The 20,766-nt window shown below is 39.6% G+C and overlaps 1 protein-coding gene across 2 annotated transcripts in view; it reads right to left on the bottom strand.

The window, feature by feature from the left end:
• The window catches only part of atp6v1h (ATPase H+ transporting V1 subunit H), a 30,592-nt gene that overhangs the window by 7,685 nt on the left and 2,141 nt on the right, over positions 1 to 20,766 (bottom strand). Inside the window, exons 3-13 of one of the 2 annotated variants that reach the window (XM_022219842.2) lie at positions 20,353 to 20,452; positions 19,064 to 19,153; positions 18,321 to 18,434; positions 16,724 to 16,828; positions 14,466 to 14,519; positions 13,403 to 13,500; positions 11,023 to 11,215; positions 6,282 to 6,460; positions 5,742 to 5,867; positions 3,152 to 3,253; positions 401 to 514 (exon numbers count right to left, since the gene is read on the bottom strand). In XM_022219842.2, the coding sequence (XP_022075534.1) occupies positions 401 to 514; positions 3,152 to 3,253; positions 5,742 to 5,867; positions 6,282 to 6,460; positions 11,023 to 11,215; positions 13,403 to 13,500; positions 14,466 to 14,519; positions 16,724 to 16,828; positions 18,321 to 18,434; positions 19,064 to 19,153; positions 20,353 to 20,452 (1,275 nt within the window). The remainder of the gene's footprint in view (positions 1 to 400; positions 515 to 3,151; positions 3,254 to 5,741; positions 5,868 to 6,281; positions 6,461 to 11,022; positions 11,216 to 13,402; positions 13,501 to 14,465; positions 14,520 to 16,723; positions 16,829 to 18,320; positions 18,435 to 19,063; positions 19,154 to 20,352; positions 20,453 to 20,766) is intronic. The other variant, XM_022219843.2, reaches the window with a different exon arrangement.

Here is a 20,766-nt window from a genome sequence, read left to right on the forward strand (position 1 = left end):
TAATATGTCAGGTTTCCTTTTCTGGGTTGTTGAGGAATATGTTTGAAAGAACCAAATATTTAAAGACCACAAAGGTTGTTTCACTTACTTTGGCTGATATAACCTTTTTCAGGAATGTGCAGCACTGACTGACGTCTCTATGATGATTTAGCTTGCTCTGTTGTCCCTTTAGCGCTCTTCTTTGCACAGATGTCAACTGACCTTAGTTTGGGAACATATCTCCGCCCTCTTTCAACCTATATGGACGTCTAATGAACTTAACTAAACGGGGAAAAAATGTATCAGGGTGTGCAGGGGGTTTGATCATTTCTATGCAAATGCAGCTGACCGTTATGACCACGTCAGACTGCCTGTTTCAGAGGAAAATAAAACACAGACAAAGCTGTAAACGTGTTCATACCAGTTGTGGACCATCAGCTTCTGCACAGCCAGCAGGGCGTTGTAACGGACTAGCTGGTCTTCATGGTGCATATGATTCATCACCAGCTGTTTGCCACCCAGCTGTTCAATCACCCTGAAATGGGAGGACAGCCTTTTTAAACAAAAAACAGGTAGTATTTTTCACATTTTAGGCCATTAACTGATCCTTCAGGCAATCTAATCCAGCCCTTCTGTAACTTTCTACGTACATTATGGAAGGTCACTGGAAAACAGAGCTGCGTAATGGTTGTAGTAATAACATAAATGGTCTGACCAGAGGAGAGAAAAGTAGATATTGCTTCATACACAGTAAGCTGATCCTCTAGAAAGAGCATAACAATACAGTAATAAGACTGATATGGGAGGCAAAACGGTCATTACAATGACAAATGGCAGTAACTGCCTTTATTGATCTGCCAATCACATAGTTTATAAAAAAAATCTATCAATCTATTGATGAAGAGGTACAGATAAGAGTGATACCAGCTCAGAGGACTAAAGGTGAAACAAAACAGAAGATGATCTGAATTGGAACACTACTTTAATATATGCTTACATAGCCGGTGGTGTAAATTGTCCCAATTTACTGATGAATGTATACAAACTCAACTTACACCATCTGTCCACATATGAATAATATGCTGTTTACATTTACTGAATAGGACAGGGATTCTACATATTAAATTCACCTTTAAAAAAATATATGACAGCACCATTTTTTTCTACAAAAATAATGGGAACTTGGTGAAAACTGGTGCAGACCCTGTGTTGCTTCCCACCCACTTACAGAAAGTGCAAATCACACTTGTGTCACAGTGCAAAAAATATTCCATTTAATCAGTACAATAAATCCATATATGCTCTCAGATGCACATGTGCTTCAGTGCTTCAAGTGCATTTTTTGTCTATGTTGTTGTGCCTTTTGAAGTGTAACCTACACAGCCAGCATTCAAATACCACCAATGTTGCACTGTTTATACGGTCTACACTTAAAGACATCTTTAATAAATAATCAAAGCTTGGATATGAGGCTATCCGCTTCATGACAACAGGTTTATTTCTCTGTTTAGACTCACAGACAGCAATGGTTACATACCAGCTCCCATCTTATTATTATTCATTAGTAATATTTATTCCATAGCTAGAGGTGGGTATTTGTTGTAGCAATGCTGCTCAGCAAAACATCTTCTGACCAGGGATGTACCTATAGATGGTTCTGAGTTGAATGATCTAACAAATATTGAAAAAACAACAGACTATTTGGATAATAAATTCTACAGTTAGAACATGCAGCTATCTCCTTCTAAACGTATCTCAAAGGTCTTTTAGAGTTGTGCTAAGTAACAGTAAAAGCAGTTAAGATGCTGGCTGTGCACCTGTGTAACACTGGTATATGTGAATTCTTGCTACAACGCTACAATTTTTGATACCCAGCTGTATTTTATTCTATTGTAATGTTAACCTGATGGCTGGGACCAGGACCAAACAGTCGGACCCTGAATGACAGGCACATAGACAGAGCCACGGAAGAAACAGACAGATGTCGAGATGCTTTGATAATCCACTGGCACACTAACACATCGGCCAGAAAGCAATCGACAGACTAACTGCAGGACTAAGTTAGACTCCAAAGGTTTTTGGGATAACTTACTAAGGACAGGGTGCTCACTGGCTGTGCTCGGTCAACTTGAGGCTGGGCTAACTTTGTTTACTCAGTGGAGCTGTGAATATTGGATGTGCTGCTGTGCTTTCCAACCATACTGCCCCTACTGTAGCTACAGTTTAAACAATTTCTTGTCTATGCTGAGGGTATGCTGCAGGAATCGGAAAACATTGGCTTTTGCCAGTGATTATAATTATATTTTGTGGCTTTCCAGATATCAGCAGTGAACTTGGTCTCAATGTAACATGTAGAAGGTGGAACGGTTTTTATATAATCACATCATGCAGTGACACACTTGACACACCTTTAAGAGACAGCGAAAAAAAAGCATCTTAGATTTTTGCTGAAAATGTCGATAATTTGTTTCACCTCTACTTCTGACTCGAACTCAATGGCTGCCAAAGTCAGAAAATCTACAGCGGTTACATTCACACTAAGAAATTTTCATTTGAAAATGCACAACTTTTCTTCATTCACACCTCATGTCTGCACTACTTTGGTCTTTAAAACCCCTGAACAGACTTTTTGAAATGCTGCTGGCCAAACTGTAATATAAAAACTCTGAGGTTGTGTTTAAGCCTGGATGGGCAGAAAAGGAGGTTTTTGGAAACAATGACACCCATGTCTGATTGGGTATAAATGGTCTCTCTGTGTCTTTATTTCATTCATCACGCTCTGAACTTGTGACCTGTTTTCCAGAAGCAGACAAAGACTTGAGGACTAGGGGTTAATTCAACATTGACGACAAATTTCAGGAGACGCCGACCTTTTTGCCTCTACTGGCAGCTCTTACGCAATTAAGTATATATCTGGTTTTGCATTTCATTATTGCCATTCTTCTTCTGCAATTTTTTTTTTTAAAACTAAGCAATTCCTGGTTCATGTTTACACCTGGATGCCTAGTAGGCAAATGATAATGTAACATGCATTTTCCCACATTTTATATGGACAGAGATTATTTTCGAAAATGGTGTGAAATGTTCATCTAAAGATTGCCTCCGTTATAAAATGACATTTTAAAACCACTTCGGTTTGATGTGAATTGGTTTTCGAAGAAGGATGCCTTACCGTTTACCGCGTGGGTAATGTCGTACATACTCTCCAACGTCGTGAGCTGCCACAGCTATAACCTGAGGATCATCAGACACTTCCAACAGCCTTGTCAAAATCCTGTGGAAGAAGGGCAAACAAAAGGAGATTTGTTTAAACAGTGAGGTCTGGTCTGCAGACCGTTTCATCACAACTTATTCTCACTGACCTGAATCATGTATTTTTCAGATGCTTTTAGGCAAATACTTTGAGCTTCGAAAAATAAATACATTAGCTGAGATTATTTTCGCTTAAATAGTTTTGGAAGTGCAAATGCCCATAAGCTAAGATTCATGCTTGTTTCAAACGTGACCCCAAACTATAACATCTGAATTCTCAAGGACATGAGACAAAAGGTATTCTCTAAAAAGCGGCACCTTAAGCTTCAAAGTGAGACAAAGTGTAGGTGAGATTTAGGTAAAAGAGACTAATAAAAAAGAGGGGAATTTAAGCTGAGATGATGCTGGAGCTGATTACAGAGAGAGGACAGTGATGAGACAATGACATGGGCAGCTCAAGATTTATCCTGAATGTCGATAGGCACAACCCTGTGTGTGACTGGAATAATAAACAACACAGAAACAAATCACTGTTTAATCTCCAAGTCCTTAGACTGGAGTACCCACACAAAATTCATCAAACATGATGCTGGTGAGTGTCTCATAGTGGTAAACAGCTGCAAATTTGTACATTTTAAAGAGTCTGTTACCTGGAGCCCTTTTCCATTATTCCTCTCTGCAACACACAAAACTAATACAGATGTCAAATCCATAAGTGGTTGATCAGATCCATTTTTATTTTAAATGCTTTTTACAACTGATGAAGCTCAACTACACTGTCGATTAAACACTGCATTTGCTCAGATTCACAATAAAAGCAGTACTTCATGTGAAATAGTGAGAGCATGAAAGGCTCAGTTTCACCATGATACAGCTGAAAGTGGTCAACAAACAGGAAAAAAAGATGATATCTCAGTGTACAAATGGGAACACAGGAGTGAAACTAAACTCACAGAGATTCAGGTAAAAGCTACAAGAGCACTGAAAGCAGAACACAGAAAAAAAACATTCTCTCTAGTCTGCAGCACAAAAATAGCAAAGCTTAGTTGTCGAAGACAAAGCTAAAGGGATGAGAACACCACATCTTCTGTGGTTTGTCCGATGTTTAATGAGTCCAAAAGAGATGATGCTCACTTTGCAAAGCTTTGGACTGAACAAACAAATCCTGGTCTCTTTACAGGAGAAGACTGAAATCTTTAAGGGAGCATATTTCAGATACTCATGCATAAAGGTGCAGAAGTAGCAGGAGGTTTATTTAAAAAAAAAACACCCTCATAAGTTACATAGTGTGTTAATGAAATACTTTGAAAAAACCTGGTTATATACAGTAGTAGATCATTAAGGTAATTTAAAACCAACATATTGTACCATTTTGACACAATCGCCAATGATCTGTTTTGATCTGTAAACTCTACTTATTGGGGTTTTCCCTGAGGTTAAAAAACACACATGTAAGACCATCTGCAGCTATTTAGCAAAAGTCTCTGTAAAGCATTAGCATTAATGGCATGATTTTATCTATCAATGCTTTAACCCTTTAAGCTTCAGTCATTTCCAGCCGTTTTCAGTACAAAAAAATCGCTAATATTCTATTTTTAAATAAAAAAAAATTACGAAAAATACGGGGAATATTGGACGTGCATCGGGAGGTGCATTTCCTTGAAAACGACCGATTCGGGGATTTTATACGACTTCAGGACATGTTTTGGACAAAATAGTTTCCTGGCTTGTGTCATCTGGATGTAAAAGGTTGGATTATGGCCGTTTTTTGTGGAATCTTTTTTTCTGTGTGTAATAATAAACCCGGAAATGTGAGTCGCGCTGTGTGCGTTGAAGCCGTGTATAGAGAACGGATGGATGAATATTTGTTTTTGTCGGACAAATGTGTTTTTCTCACCCGCTGTGGTAATCGCATCTGAAAGTGGTTTATACCGGCGGATTCATGAGAATCTAAGCTTTCCATCGGTGTATAGTGTTTGTATAATCGCGTTTGCACCCGTCGGACATTCTTGAAATTCCTATGCAAATTAGTAGGTGTACCGCCGGCGGTACACTGAAGCTTAAAGGGTTAAATATTTCTTGTTATTTATTATAGGTTAGAATATCCAACTGACCCACATCCAACAAACCTATTCTGACCTTCAAAGTATCAAAATTTTCGCATAATCTTGTTGAGATATTTGTGTCTGCAAAAAATAATCAGTTTGACCAGCCATTCCATTAGATAGAAACACCTTGAAAATGTACAACTGACAATTTTGGAGACTACCAAACCTCCCTTATTTTTCATGCAGATTAGAATGAGAGACAAAAAACTTTGGAATGAATGATTTTTAATTTATTTCCTGTAGTGGCAATATCATAGTCTGCAATTAAACATATTTGGGTCCTTCTGTACATGGACTAGCTGCACTTTCAGCAGCTTTGATCTTTCGCTCCTACTAAAGTATCAAGGTAATAATAAGCTTTCAGAAAATTCACTGTCACTTCAGTAAATGTTTTTTTCTTACTTGAGGAGCTCATAGTTCTTCTCATTCAGGCGGACAGCGTTCTCACGCCAGAACTTTTCTGACTTGTGCACAGGACTCCATTCCAGGCGGCCTGACTTCAGTTCAGAGCTGTACTCGTCAAACGAGCTGTAAATCGTTAAAATACAGATAAAACACAATTAAGCTATTAAAGAAAAAATGTCACAAATGTAATTTTTCTCCACAGCAAGAAAGCCTCTTTCTCTTACGTCTTACGTGAAAAGCAGTGATTTGAGAGGCGCAGTGGAACACGTTTATAGTACAGAGAACAAACAGAGGCCACCCATGCACACAATCAAACCAACACTCACAGCCTGTTCATACAGATGTACCAGATTACTGTCAAGCACTATAATATTCTTAAATCTATGAGGCATTCATTTTGAATTCCAGATGATTCCATTCTCACATCCTACAGCACATGCATCTGTACTGTGTAGCATCACAGAATGACCAAAAATGAACGGTTTAGTACACTTCTAGTGAATGTTTGTTATGCATGAAACTGAGTGCACTGAGTACCTGAGATCCTGCACACTCTCTCCCAGCCTCTCAAGCAGGAACTTAATGTCCTCAGTGATGTCCTCATCATCGTACTTCTGTTGCTCAAGGTTCTCAAGCTGCTTCAGCACCTTGCACTGAATCATGGCCAAAGCGTACTCCTGGCGCGTCTCCCTCTCCGCAGACTTTTCAAGGAGATTCTGCATATGAGAACAACAGTGTTAGGTGCTGTTAAGATGCTCTGTATTGATTCACTAATATCTGTGTGATTTTATGGAGAAATTAGAGGCTTCTAATTTAAAAGAACACCAAATGAATCACTTCCTAGATGCGTAACTGAAGTATATAGTGCTGAAAAAATTAGCTTAAGCAACAGAAAACTGATCAACAATTTCGATATCGATACAACTGCTGGGGCTCAAACAGCTGAAATCTTGTCAAAAATGACGATTAATGTATTTATTACGCATATATTAAATATTTTTGGGGTTGGGTTGTTGACTTAATATTGGAATTTTGTAGATTAAATAGTTAATAACTGAAAAAAAAGAATGGTTAAATAGGAAACACTACTATGCCATTTATACTGTGTTGAGGTCACATTGATGTTTTAGGCCACAGAGGCAACACAGAAATCAATAAAGGCTGCACTATGCCATGATTTAATTTGTGTGTGATCTTATGTGATGAAGCACACTACTTTGTCAGGCATTGTTAAAAATGCTGTCTGGTTATCTTATTTGGGACCGTTCACAGGTACTTTGGAATATAATACATTACTAGTATCACATAACCTTTTTAAAAAAAAAAAAAAAAAAATCAATATTATCCACTTCTGAGATTAAAATTTGTTGTTAAAATTTTAAAAAATGCTTCATTGATAGACATCAAAATTCAATATATACTTCTTCAATCAGGATTCAATTCCACTTGATTGTGAAGGAGATGAAACAGCTGCTCAGCAACAAGAATGCAATTTTCAAGTATTGTAGAATCTATTTTTGAAGCAAAACCTCTGAACAATGGTTACAATGGACATAAGGTTCTGTTGCCAAGACTTGTTATGACTCAGAGAAAAGTCATTTCAACAGTTTGGCTGAGATTGAGGAAAATATTCTGTACCCCAAATGGACCCATAGAGCCAACTTAGAGAGCTTACCTACCACTAGTGCCTGACAAATACCATGACCAAGATGACAACCTGCAATGTGTTTACAATATGTCAAAGAGAAGAAACAGGGAAAGAAAATCTATAGAGCCTGCTTGTGTGTGCTTGCTGGACATTGGCAAATTCGATTATGAAAAAATATAGCTTTCAGTATCAGAGTTAGGTCAGGACGAACACATCACAAGCAGCAGTGCTGCCTTTGAGAACAATGTTCAAGGACTTCCAGATGGTCTAGATAATTTAAGTCACTTTGCGAGTCCCATGTGGTGAGCAGAATCATTTGCATAATTAGAACATTTGGGAAAACAGCAACATGCAGAATTACGTGCCAGATTTTTTGCCATATTAAGTATTTTGTAAAAAGAGAATTTCTACAACACGTACAGTAACAATCCCAGCTTCCCCAAAATCTGCAGTGACACAACAATGGGAGTCCTTGGGTGTCAATGAAACCATTGCTAGTGAGGAACAATGTTTTCTAAGTCTCCTTACTCCACGTCAAACACAAGCACCGTACGGTAAGTTGAATGGCTCTTGGGAAAACCAGCGTAATGTCAAGAGGTTTCCTTCGTTGCATGCCTCTGCATTTAATTAGCTGTCATATAGCAGTCAAACTGTACTATAGATGTCTCAGACCAATTGATAAACAGAGCCTATTCTTTTGTGGCTGCAGTCAAACGATTGATGTGACAGCTCTGCTGGCGTGAGAGATGTGATGAAGGAGTTTTGTGGGAAATTAAACCTGGAGCATGACTAAACATTGTTCACTGAATACAACCTAACACATGACAGCATGTCTCCAAAAATTTGGTCCTAAACAAATTTCTTTTAGAGAAAAAGACAATGAAAGGTACAGTAGTCCATCATAGACACTGTATACTGACTCAGTTCACAATGGCAGCACTAAAATACTGCTGAAAACTGGTTGAAAGAGGCACAAGAAACTCTCAATACTTCCCTTAACATTGTGTTTGAAAATCAGATTTTTCAATGGCTTTTATCACACCATTGTCTTTTGAGCAAGGTCAGCTGATGCTAACTGGTGTTGCTGGGTCAGACAAAGTCAGCCTAGCATTGAAACCTTTCATTGAAAAATCTGTACGTCCTCAAGGCCATGATTCATTGATTTGACATGAATATTTTGTCTAGTAGTCAATATAATCTGTTGAGGGTGGCAACATATTGTAGACTGTTCACTGAAAAAAATAGCATTTTATAGCAGAGGATTCTTACTGGTAAAAAAAATATTATTAGTTTACAGAGAAATGTTCATTTGTAAAATATGTACAAACACTCGGGACCAAGTAATGATTTGTATACTCTTCTGAAGCATAAGACTTCTGAAGGGTTGGAAATAAACACAGATTTTTTTAAATGCATTTCATAGTTGTTCTAGACTTGCATCGGTGCCCCATCAGACTCACAAACTTCCTATGGTTAAAAAGCACCTTAGGATGAAAGATAAATGGGGGCTTTGACATTATTTCAATTTTGTCAAGGTATACTATGGAGATTTCATTACCCAGCATAATCATGAAACAACAGAGCAAGTCCAGAATGCAGCTCTTAGGACCACATTAAATATTCAGCAGATGTTTTGAGCAACCACAGCAGGGAGCTCAAAGAACAGCATAATTATCAATTGCATTTATGTATCATTTATGGACTTGCTTGTTTTATAGGCTGCCTCATCTGATGTTGAAGAGTGGTCATTGAAGTTTGCTGTTTTTGTGATACAGTACAGAGTTAAACAGATGCACTGTGGCTCTCCTCTGTCAACATGAAAGTCACGGAATGAAAATATGACTAAGACTTTATAGGCATTTTTTAAAATGCATTGACTAACATATGAAGCAAGAGACAAAAGCTATTAAAGTTATTAGCGTAAAGATTTTTTTTAACCACTTACTGAACTCTTAATGCAGCTGCTTATTTCTAACCTGACAGCTGTGCATTACAGCTCTGAAATTTTAAACTTCATATACTGTTGCATTATACTGAAGGAAAGCATTTTCATTTGTCATGTTAAAGAAACCAGTTTGAGATGCTTTGAGCTTTGTGACTTGGTGCATTATCCTGCTGGAAGTAGCCATCAGAAGATGGGTACACTGCGGTCACAAAGAGATGGACATGGTTAGCAAGAATACTCAGGTGGCCTGAGGCGTTTAAGCCATGTTCAGTTGCTACTATGGGGCTCAAATATCCTCCACAGCATTACACCACCACCAATCTGAACCGTTGATACAAGGCAGGATGGATCCATGCTTTCATGTTGTTTATGACAAATTCTGACCATCTGAATGTCGCAGCTGAAATCGAGACTCATCAGACCAGGCAACGTTTTTCAAATTTTCTATTGTCCAATTTTAGTGAGCCTGTGTGAATTATAGGCTCAGTTTCCTGTTCTTAGCTGACAGGAGTGGTACTCGGTGTGGTCTTCTGCTGCTGTAGCCCATCTTCTTCAAGACTGGATGTGTTGCGCCTTCAGAGATTGTGTTCTGCATTTCTTGGTTGTAACAAGCAGTTATTCGAGTTACTGTTTCCTTTCTATTATCTCCAACCGGTCTGCTCATTCTCCTCTGACCTCTCACATCAACAAGGCATTTTTGTCTACACAACGGCTGCTCACTGGATATTTTCTCTTTTTCGGACTATTCTTTGTAAACCCTAGAGATGGTTGTGTATGAAAATCACTGCAGATCAGCGGTTTCTGAAATACTCAGATCAGCCCGTCTGGCACCAACAACCATGCCACATTCAAAGTCACTTAAATCCTCTTTCTTCCCCATTCTGATGCTCGGTTTGAACTTCAGCAAGTTGTCTTGACCTCATCTACATGCCTAAATGCACTGAGTTGCAGCCATGCAATTGGCTGATAAGCTATTTGTGTAAACAAGTAATTGAACAGGTGTACCTAATAAAGTGGCCAGTCAGTGTATATAGTGTATTAACTCAGTTGAGAATATGTATTGCTCAGAGAGATTACCATAAGGAAAAGATGGGTGACAGGGTGATGATTCTTGCAGTTGATATAAATGTGTAACTCTAACAGAGCCATCCCCAGAGCCAGGTAGCTCTGCATCAGTTACCCTGGTGATCCAACATGTTGTAAGAAAATCATCTTTGCAGCACAGAAAATGCTGGCTTAAAATTGTGGAGAAAATCCAGCTCAATATACATCCTTGCATTACTGTCTTTTTATTGTACACCCCACTGGTGAATGCAACTCTATCTCAACTCTCCTCTGGCTTTGTTTTGGTCTCCAGCAACTCCTGACATAAACATCTATTTCTTTAGTTACTAAATGCTCCACTATGCTCATTAGCTGGTTGTTAATTTTATCTGTTTGCAGTTTGGTGCTAAGCAGGCAGTACAGTTGGAGTTTCACTGCAAACAGTTATGAAAGCAATGAGAGTGCACCAAAACAGTAAAATTAATGGAAACCGCACATCTAAAATTATTACACTATAATGTAACACATTGTTATAATTAAAATAATAAAAATTGCCATTAATAAACCTACACTTCAGTCAGTACGCTCAAATATTTTTCAATGAAATGTAGAAAACATCAAGCTAGAAATTTTCCACTGACCCTGAAGGCAGCCAGAATAATTCGAGTGACCTTCTCCTTGACAGACTCCTGGAGGATGTCGGACAAGGCTGGCACTACATTGTTGCGTCTCAACTGCTCACAGAGCTGAGGACTGAAAGCCAGGAGCCACACGCAGAAGATCATCTGGTATTGGAGCTGGAAGCCACACTTGTTGCTCAGCACCGCAGTGATGCTTAAAGGGAAGAAAAAAGTAGAAGTAAATAAAAATCTAAAATGAAACAACACAAAAAGAAAGCACAAAGTGGGAAGAGGACCCAGAATTATAAGTGCTACCTGTTCACAAATAGAAGGGCTTTCACAGCTGTTTACCCACATGCTGTTGCTCCATTATCTCTGATGATGGCTTACAATAAAATGCTCAGTCTTTAGATAACAGAAGAGTGGCTAAAATGCAGAGTAAGGGACTAATGACTACAACTAGACAGGGAGTCATACAATTACAGGATTAGCAGGTAAGAGCAGAGATGTGTATTTCACAGAGATGCAATAATTATTAGATGCAAATTAGGCAGTCAGGTCAGTTGTAGCACATTATATAAAGAGAAGGGTATGAGTAGCTTCAACTACTTTCTCCTTTTAGAAATATGGCTCCAGAATAAACTATATCCATGCAAGTGACCGTATTGAATGAATCAGTCAGTTAAATTGTAAGTACATTTGTTGCTACTATCATACATTTCACATCTACAGGAAAACTATCTTGAGCTTTTATGTCATTTATAGACTAATTTGTCTCAAATTGACATGTAAGGTGTAAGTGTCCAGTCGGGGCCACACAGAGAGACTGAATTTCTTACTATTCTGGTGAAATTGTTTAAAAATGATTTCAAGTGCTTCCTTTGGGGCAAAGATTTCTCTTCCAGAGCAGTGGTACAAACAGCTACAGTGCCATGCAAATGTATCTGACCCCTGTTGGTCGGCCAGATACTCCTGGAAGATTTACCACTGCTTTAGGTTTTCTTTATTTGTGGACAATGCCTGTCATTGTGGTTCTTTGGAGGCCCACAGCCTTAGCAATGGCTTTGTAACCCTCCAGATTGATAAATGTCAATGGCTTTGTTTCACATCTGTTCTTGAATCTCTTTAGATCATGCCATCACGTGCTGCTTTCTGAGACCCTTTAGCTACTCCACAGTAACAGACAGGTTCTATGTAATGATGTTTAAGTTCAACAAGCCTGGCAGTAATCATATGTGAATGTAGCTGGTGAGACTGAACCCAACTGCCAAGTGAATTTGGTCATTTGGTAAATTGGTAGCTACAGGAGCAACTACTTTTTACATCAGGCAAGATGGTCTGAACAGCATTTTTCCTTCAAAAAATAAAACCATCATTAAAAAACGGCATTTCGTGTTTTCTTGGGTTATCTTTGTCTTATTTCAAAATTTGTTTGACGATCTGAAACATTTAAGTGTGACAAATATGCAAGAACTTAAATTTCTGTTGGGGAGCAAACACTTTGGCATGGCACTGTGCATATGATCTTGATTTCACTGTTAACATTTTATGATTCAGCTATTAGCTTCTGTAAACAAACTGTCCTGGATTCAACAGTTTCTTTTTATCACTCATCTGTGATTTTAGTCAAGAATGACAATGACAATTGTTGCCCTTAATGTGTACATTTTTTTATATTTCTGCTTTTAGTCACTGCTGTACTTTCTATAGTTCTTCATAATTAATGGCTGTTAGTTTCCTACTGTACAGAGAGCTGATAAGAAACTGGAAAATGTTTGGGGTTTGGCTCTAGAGGACAAAAAACTCATTCAAAATACCAATTACAACTGCAACTATGTTTGCAATAAAAATGCAGTCTTGTTATTATAGAAGAGCGCGACATAACCAAAGTACAATGAAAGAAAGAACCGAAAGAACGGGAGTGCAGTAAAGTGAATAACATTGATCATTTGGATACAACGCAATGTTTGGCTGGGAAACCTTGGGTCCTGGCAACCATACGGATGCTACTTACATGCTACGGATACGCACACTGCAGTCTCCCCGGCAGGACAATGTGATCCACCACAAGCAAAAACTACTCAGGCGTGGCTCAAGCAACACAACAAAGAGCCCTAGGATTTGACCTGGTCTCTAAACCCCAATCCAATCATGCATTTGTGGGATGCACTGAAGCAAGCACAATCCACAGAGGCCCCTATCCCACATCCTACAGGATATAGAGAACTCGCTGCCAATATCTTGGTGCCAGACACCACAGGACACTTGCAGAGGTCCCATGTCCATGTCCTGATGGGTCAGAGTTGTTTTGGCAGCATGAGGGGGAGCTATGCAATGTCTGGGAGTTCTTGTTAATGCTGCTTCTCACTGCGATTGTGGGAATATATAAATCATGACTCACCAGTTGACTCCATCAGCCTCCACCCAGGCAAACCTATATTCATTGACCCTCAGCATCAACTGAAGGCACCCAGCCACACACTGGACATACTGAGAGCTCTGCAAAAAGACAGAGGCAAACATTTACTCAAATGAGAGTGTGCTGTGTAGCCGTGCAATCAGGAGAACAAACAAAATGTTAGAAAGTACATTTAGTGCAGTTCTGAAACATGATTTAGTTGACAAGCAGATAGCACATGGAAGTAGACAAGTCAAAACCTTGCATTACCGTCACCTATTAAATGCATTGCACATGCATCAAATGTACCCATCAACACATGCTAAACCACAGACTAATAGGACAATACAGAGCGGACAGCAGGGAAAGGTGTCCCATTACACCTGAGCAGAATAATGGAAATTGAGTTTAGAGTGGAAGAAGCTGAGAGGAGAAAATAGATCACATTAATCTGTTATTTTAAAAAGGTGGAATAAAAGCATAGAAGTCCAGCAAGAGAGACAGGCAGCAGTGAAGACAGAGGAGCGGAGAAGCAGAGGTTACCTAATTGAAAATGCAGAGGAAAAAGATGATAAGTTATTAGATAGCTTTCATGTGTATATATAGTAAAGCACACTTCTCAGAAAAGTCACACTGTGCTTGACAAAGGAAAGGATATCAAATGGTAGGATGCTGCTGCTGTGCAAATGCTGTTTCAATTTTCCCTTACTGTTCTAATGTTCAGGAAAAGCTGTTTGTCATGCGCTTTTAGCATTAGGGAGAATTGGCTCACGTCATGCAATTTTCACTTGTACATTTAAGATCAACCAGTGGCAGCAAACACCATGCTGTCTAAATGAAAACTTTTGAAAATTGTTCATGTTAACAGACTCATGTCTCCAACACTCTGTAACTGTTAATGAAAAACTGGAGTGCAAGAACAGGATGGGAGAGAAAAGGGTAGGAAAGAAAAGATGTGAAAGTCCAGTGACAGCCGACAGATGCCAGCTTACACAAACCCTGCTTTTTGTTCTTTGTTTTTCTGGAAGTGCCAGGGTGACTATAGATGCACTTCACTCATACTCACTTCACTGGGAGAAATAGTTCCTGCTCCTGTTTCTGGACCTGTACCATGTAGATTCTAATAAGAGATACACAAAAGAAACAGCAACAAAATAGTTCACAATCTATCACTTCAAGCTGAGCAAAAGTGGCAGTGGACAGAGCAGTATGTGAGTTTGATCACAAATGCAGTTCAGGTCGAGCAGAAGCTCACTGATTTGTTGCCCAGCTGTTGAGGAGAGAAGTCGAACACCATTTCACGAAGCAAGAACATGTTTCCCAAAGATGACGAATGTTTATAATAAAGAGGTTAAAACATGCTTTTGGAAAGGTTGGTTGTATATGATTTAAGATAACCTTCGGAGATGTTCGGAATACAAAAGCAACTCGATCTCAGAGCCGTTTTATCATCCCACTCTTAAATGCATGCATCTGCCAAGGTACAGATGGTCCCTTCAGAGCTGTCAAGGTCTGACATATGGCGTCAAATTTGGGTCAAAAGTCGCGCGCGCGAAAGAGTGTTGCGCACGCGAAACACGTACCCCGCACGAGCGAAGAAAGTCTCCACGGGCGCAAAAAACACTCTGCGTGTGGCAATGTCTCCGCGCGCGAGGAGCCTCTTACGCGCGTGGAGACATTGCTACTCGTCCATGTATGGTGCCATAATTATCCGTGGAGCTCTGATTTACGCGCGCGGGGAGAAGACTTTTGACCCTTTGTGGGCGGATACCAGTGCTCGCCACAACCTCCCTATGATTGGCTGTCTGTGACAGCAAGAACTCACCCCCCCACGTGGGATGCCACTGTATACAAGAGAGGAAATGACACAGTCGGCTGGAGCCCCTTTGATGCTGCCGCCGCTGTTCTGCAGCTCCGCCGAACACACACAGAACCGAGCCCGAATCTCCAACTGCCGGTGGGTGAGTATCTCCACGTATTTCTGCCCCTTAACGGGAGGTCTCAGTGCTCCATTGTGGGGCTGTCAGCCTTTAGTACAGAGAAGTTAGCTCTATTGCTAACGGCAGTTACCCAGGTGGACTGACCAGAATCGGCCCAGAACCCCAGTGTATCTACACCCCATGGACTTGAAATGTACCCCTAATGATAGAATCACTCTTAAACTCCCTGTCAGAATCACTGGAGTAGACATGCTGGGCTTCTGGGCCGATTCCGGTCAGTCCACCTGGGTAACTGCCGTTAGCAATGGAGCTAACTAACGTCTAATCGCTGTACTAAAGGCTGACAGCCCCCCGGTTTAGAGCCAGAAATACGTGGAGACACTCATCCACCGGCAGTTGGAGATCCGGGCTTGGTTCTGTGTGTGTTCGGCGGAGCTGCAGAACAGCGGCAGCAACATCAAAGGTGCTCCAGCCGACTGTGCCCACGTGGGGGGTGAGTTCGTGCTGTCGCAGACAGCCAATCATAGGGAGATTGTGGCGAGCACTGGTATCCGCCCACAAAGGGTCAAAAGTCTTCTCCCCGCGCGCGTAAATCAGAGCTCCACGGATAATTATGGCACCATACCTTCTCGCGCGCGGAGACATTGCCACGCGCGCGCAGAGTGTTTTTTGCGCCCGTGGAGACTTTTTTCCGCTCACGCGGGGTACGTGTTTCACGTGCGTGAAAGAGTGTTGCGCGCGTGCGACTTTTGACACAAATTTGACGCCATACTGACAAGCCTGCTCAAACCCAATATGAACAAACCCATTATATAATTCAGACAATGTTTTCACTAAGGGCCGAACCAACAGAAAAAAAAATGAACAGAAAGTAGAAACTATTTTTGCTGTTTAGACGATTAGACTCTTTTAAAAAGAGAATAAATGAAACACAGTTTAGGAATGAAGAATCCGGTATCTCAAGAGGTGCAAATATCTGTGAAATTAATAGCCTACGGCTTTTAGAAAAAAGAAAGCAAAGAGTGAACAATTTTCTATCCGAATTTAATATACAATTTTATGCATGTTTGTAAAATCACAAAATGTATTTTGTGTATATTTATGCAACCAAGGATGAATCTCAGTTAGTTTGACTTTACCCAACTACAACAAAAATTCACCTTGTCAAGAATACATTTTGTGATCTCAGTGAACCTTATCAGCTTTCTTCGTCCTACATTAGCGATACCCACCACTACACCATATAATACTGCCAGCAACTGCACTTATGTATCCTTATAAGCACTAAAAGCACCAAACTGAACCCCCTATTTAAAAATTATTTTATAAGCCTTTTTAAACATCACAAGATTTTTTTTTTACAGCAAACTTCCGATTCACATACCTGTGAACTGAGTTGGCTTTTGATCCAGTTAAAGTAGTAGTTGAGATCGCTTCCCTCCATCAGATCGCGGCCCCACGCAGCTAGCTTAGCAATGATCCTTGCCGCCTAAAATATGAGGGAGAAGACTGTACATCAATTTCCCTGCCAACAATAAAAAACTACAGCAGGGTCTCAACAGAACACACTGAGAAACCCAGGTGTGACATGTTGCTGCATAGTTATTACTTGCTTTATTACACAAGCAGAAAATCATGTACAATTAAATTTCAGCAATGCAAAATACATTTATAGCGCATGTATTGTGAGCAGCGACACTGAGAATGAATCACTGCTTGCTAACTGCAGCGTTCTCGATCTGAAGCTTTGTTTGAGAGGGAGTACAAAGATAAGAAATAGTTAGAGAAGAGCTAAATCTTTATCTCATTTGCAGCGTTCTACCTAATCAGATCTTCGATGATGCATTACAGCACCATTAATTAGAATTTCAGGAAAAGGGACAAATATAGATAAGAGTAGCAGGGTAAAGGCTGGTCACAGAAAAAATAAGGCATTCAGCTTCTACTATCTTTTTCAGAAAGCTCTTACAGTACAGACTATGATGCATCTAAGTGCATAAATGACAGAAGATACATCTAATATCACATAAACAGTTTCAGCTTGGTAAGTGTTTCCGTGCTGTGAGGCAGGAATAAATCTAGTTCTACAATTTCCTCCTTGCCAAGAGAGGATGTGTAGAAACGTTGAGGCTGTAATTTAAAAGCACAACTCAGCACGATAGTTGGATTGAGTTAAGTGCTGTGTCACAGACTTGGGGTCACATTATGCCCACCTGCTGGATGCCATCTGGCTGCCATACTTAATAAAGCTGCATGTGCCCTATCAGAGTACTCAGCTTGTCATTAGATGGCCATTTTTTGCTTGAAATAGGTGACAGGGAGAAGACATTACATTAATTGCCTGTTTTTAAAGAAAAAATGCAAAAGTTGCTTTGTGAGGAATTACTGATGTCTTGCTATGATTAGAAATAGACATCTGAAAAAAAAAGTCATGGCTGTGAATGGGACACACATCTTAGTATGCTATGATCCTGCTAAATCATGTGCTCATTCCTAAAAATGCCACATTGTGCTTACATTTTAGGGATGTACTACAGATGTTTTCACACTTAAAATAATACAAATAATAATAATCATCTTAATTTATAGAGCACTTGTCAAACTCCACATTACACAGTGTTTCACAAGAGCAACAAACTAAAGCAAACATGGAACAAAATCAGCAGCACCAAGCAATTAAGCCTGCAAAGCCAATACAGGTTATATTTTAAAGGATGACAGTTCGGATAAATGTAAAACTCATTAGAACTCAAACTCTATCAGGGAAGGTTATCTGACAAAAGAATGTCCTAAGAAGACATTTAAAGCAAGTCCTGATTTCTTTGGTAACAGCCCACTGTACGCATGTATGATCTAGAAAATGCCAGTGTCACTTATGAGCCTGAAACAACCAGGCTAATGCTGCAGGGAGAGCTTGGATTTTGATAGGTCTTGTATCTGCATTTTTCCAAACACTGAAATGTAAAAATCTCCCAACTCACCATGTGGACAGTAAAGAGGTCCTGACGATTCAGCATTGGAAGGAAGTAGGACCAGGCGGTGTTTTTTGTCTTTTTGGCATAGTCAAAGAAGATGTTCACCCTCTGATGGTTCTCCTGAGTAACAGCAAACCAGAACCTCGGATGATCTCTTGGATTGTAAACATTGATATTACACTGCATGTGTTTTGAAAGAATTGTTGTTCAGCTGAGATAGCAGATGGTTATCACTTCGCTGCATATTCAGTAATGTTTTTTTTTAAGTGTACTTTGTGTTTTCTGGAAGTACTGTCTGTAACTTAAAGAATTACATTTGCAGACTGTATTTCTAGTTGTCAATATATTCTTTTAAAAAGCAACAGATAAATCTTGGATCAATTTAGATCCAAAATCAGCACCGTTTGTAAATGTGACACTTTTGGTGTTAACATGTAAAATTCAAATTTTTGTTTGTCATAATTAGTAAACCCATCTTCAACTGTGTCTAAAATTGAAGCATGAGGACAAGTATTAACACTGCTACTTGTTACACTGACATTGGCTAAGGCTTTGAATGCATGTACAACCTAAATAAAAACTCGTTCTTCGTGAGGTTAAACAATGTGATCGCTAGACCATCCAAGCTTTCTACAAATGTTCCTACTGCCTGCTGAAATGTCTCTATATATAAAAACACATATATAGATGACTGTGTTTGTGTATGCGTGTGTGTGTCATTTGTCTTGGCCGTGGTTCTGTCTGTGTACCTGCAGAGTGTCATCAATCAGAGTCAGGATGTACTGGACTGTCTGCTCCTTGGAGATGTGGGCCATCAGGTTGAGAAAGGTCTTCGCACACTGAGCAAAAATCAAAAACACAGCACCCATGACTTTCTTGACAAATTGAACAACCTTTGTTTTCATTCTGCCTGGCACTTCTAAAAACTGTACAGACACAAGCTCAAGTCTGCATCTCAAAATGAATGGCGATGTGTCTGTAGTTAGGTTTACAGGGATTCGTTTCACAATGAGTAGTGACCTCACAGTCTAAGGGTAATTTAAAGTGTATAAGCACTACAGGTAAAGCAGCAGATGATGCTACATTAAGGAGGGCATATTAGCATTGGGTACATGTAGGATATGAAATACAAAGCAGGGAGTTCGAATTAAAGCTGTTTCAAATAATACTACAATTTGTCTGAAGCCTTCCTTATACAGGGCTAGTATTAAATGGACACCTCAAGTAACCTGTAATAATTGCAGATGTTTTCCAAGAACCCCATGCTAATCTGCATATTTTGCAAAGTAAAAACTGCACCGCAAATGAGTTACCATAGTCAGAAAACACAGAGTTCCTGCAATAATATTATTCACATACGGATCAGCTTCTCAGTGATCGTGGATGGGGTTTCATGTTGTATTCTCTACATCATTCTTTTGCCAGTTTCTCAGTGGAGAATTATGGAGGCTTCACTGGCAATTGTTAAACAAGAGGTTGGACAGCATTTTACAGTAGGGAACATTCTGCTGACTTCCAAAAGGCTCAACGGTTATTATTTTGAAGTGTGTCATTATCATACTTGTGGATAATGTCAGTAAACTGAACTAAAATACAGACTTCACATATCCAGTGTGAATGCATCGCACTTACATGGAGGGGTAATTTCTAAATCACATGAGTTCCCCAGGTAATACTAGCTCCATGTGAATAGAGCATATGTCTTTAAAAGGCACAACTAAAGCAACTATAAATCTAATCACAAATGTGACACACATTCAGTTTTCTATGGTTACATTGTATATTGCAAATTAGCATAGCATCAAAAGTTAAACCCTACCACGTGTTCTACTTCAGTGCATTTGTACATTCAGGTACCAGCTCTGTCAGTTCACTAAAAGGTAATTAAGGGAGATACCTACCTGTGTTTTTTGCTGCAGTGCCATTATTTATTTGAAAGGGTGCTACGACGTGTCAAAGCTAATGGTTGCCACTGCTATACCATGCTTTGAATGGCACTAAACAAACAAAAATGCACACAGTGTAAAACAATACATACCTGATGTCCTTCATTGGTCAGAATGACCTGTTTCTCCTCAGAGTTGGCCACCTCAAACTTCTTGATGAACTCACAGTCCTCTGCTGAGATCATCTGACTCCTACAAGAAAATAAACCAAGACACTGTTACAGAACACTGCTATTAACAACAAATGATACACTCTAATTTGAGCAAGGACAATGCCAGGCTGGCTAAAAAAAAATAAGAACATTTCTATTTCTTCACAAGGGATCCAAAACATTCCACTTGAAGAAAGCCATACAGCATACAAATATGGCACTGACACCCACTGGATGTTTGTACCAATGTACTTTGCTTTCTCACTAGCATGTTGCTTCTAATTGCGCAGGACAGCTTGAACAACAACAGCAATTACCCTCGACTGCATGTTCTAGTAAAGACACAGCACACAA

This window comes from Acanthochromis polyacanthus, chromosome 9 (assembly GCF_021347895.1).
Source record: "Acanthochromis polyacanthus isolate Apoly-LR-REF ecotype Palm Island chromosome 9, KAUST_Apoly_ChrSc, whole genome shotgun sequence".
Classification (NCBI taxonomy): domain Eukaryota; kingdom Metazoa; phylum Chordata; class Actinopteri; family Pomacentridae; genus Acanthochromis; species Acanthochromis polyacanthus.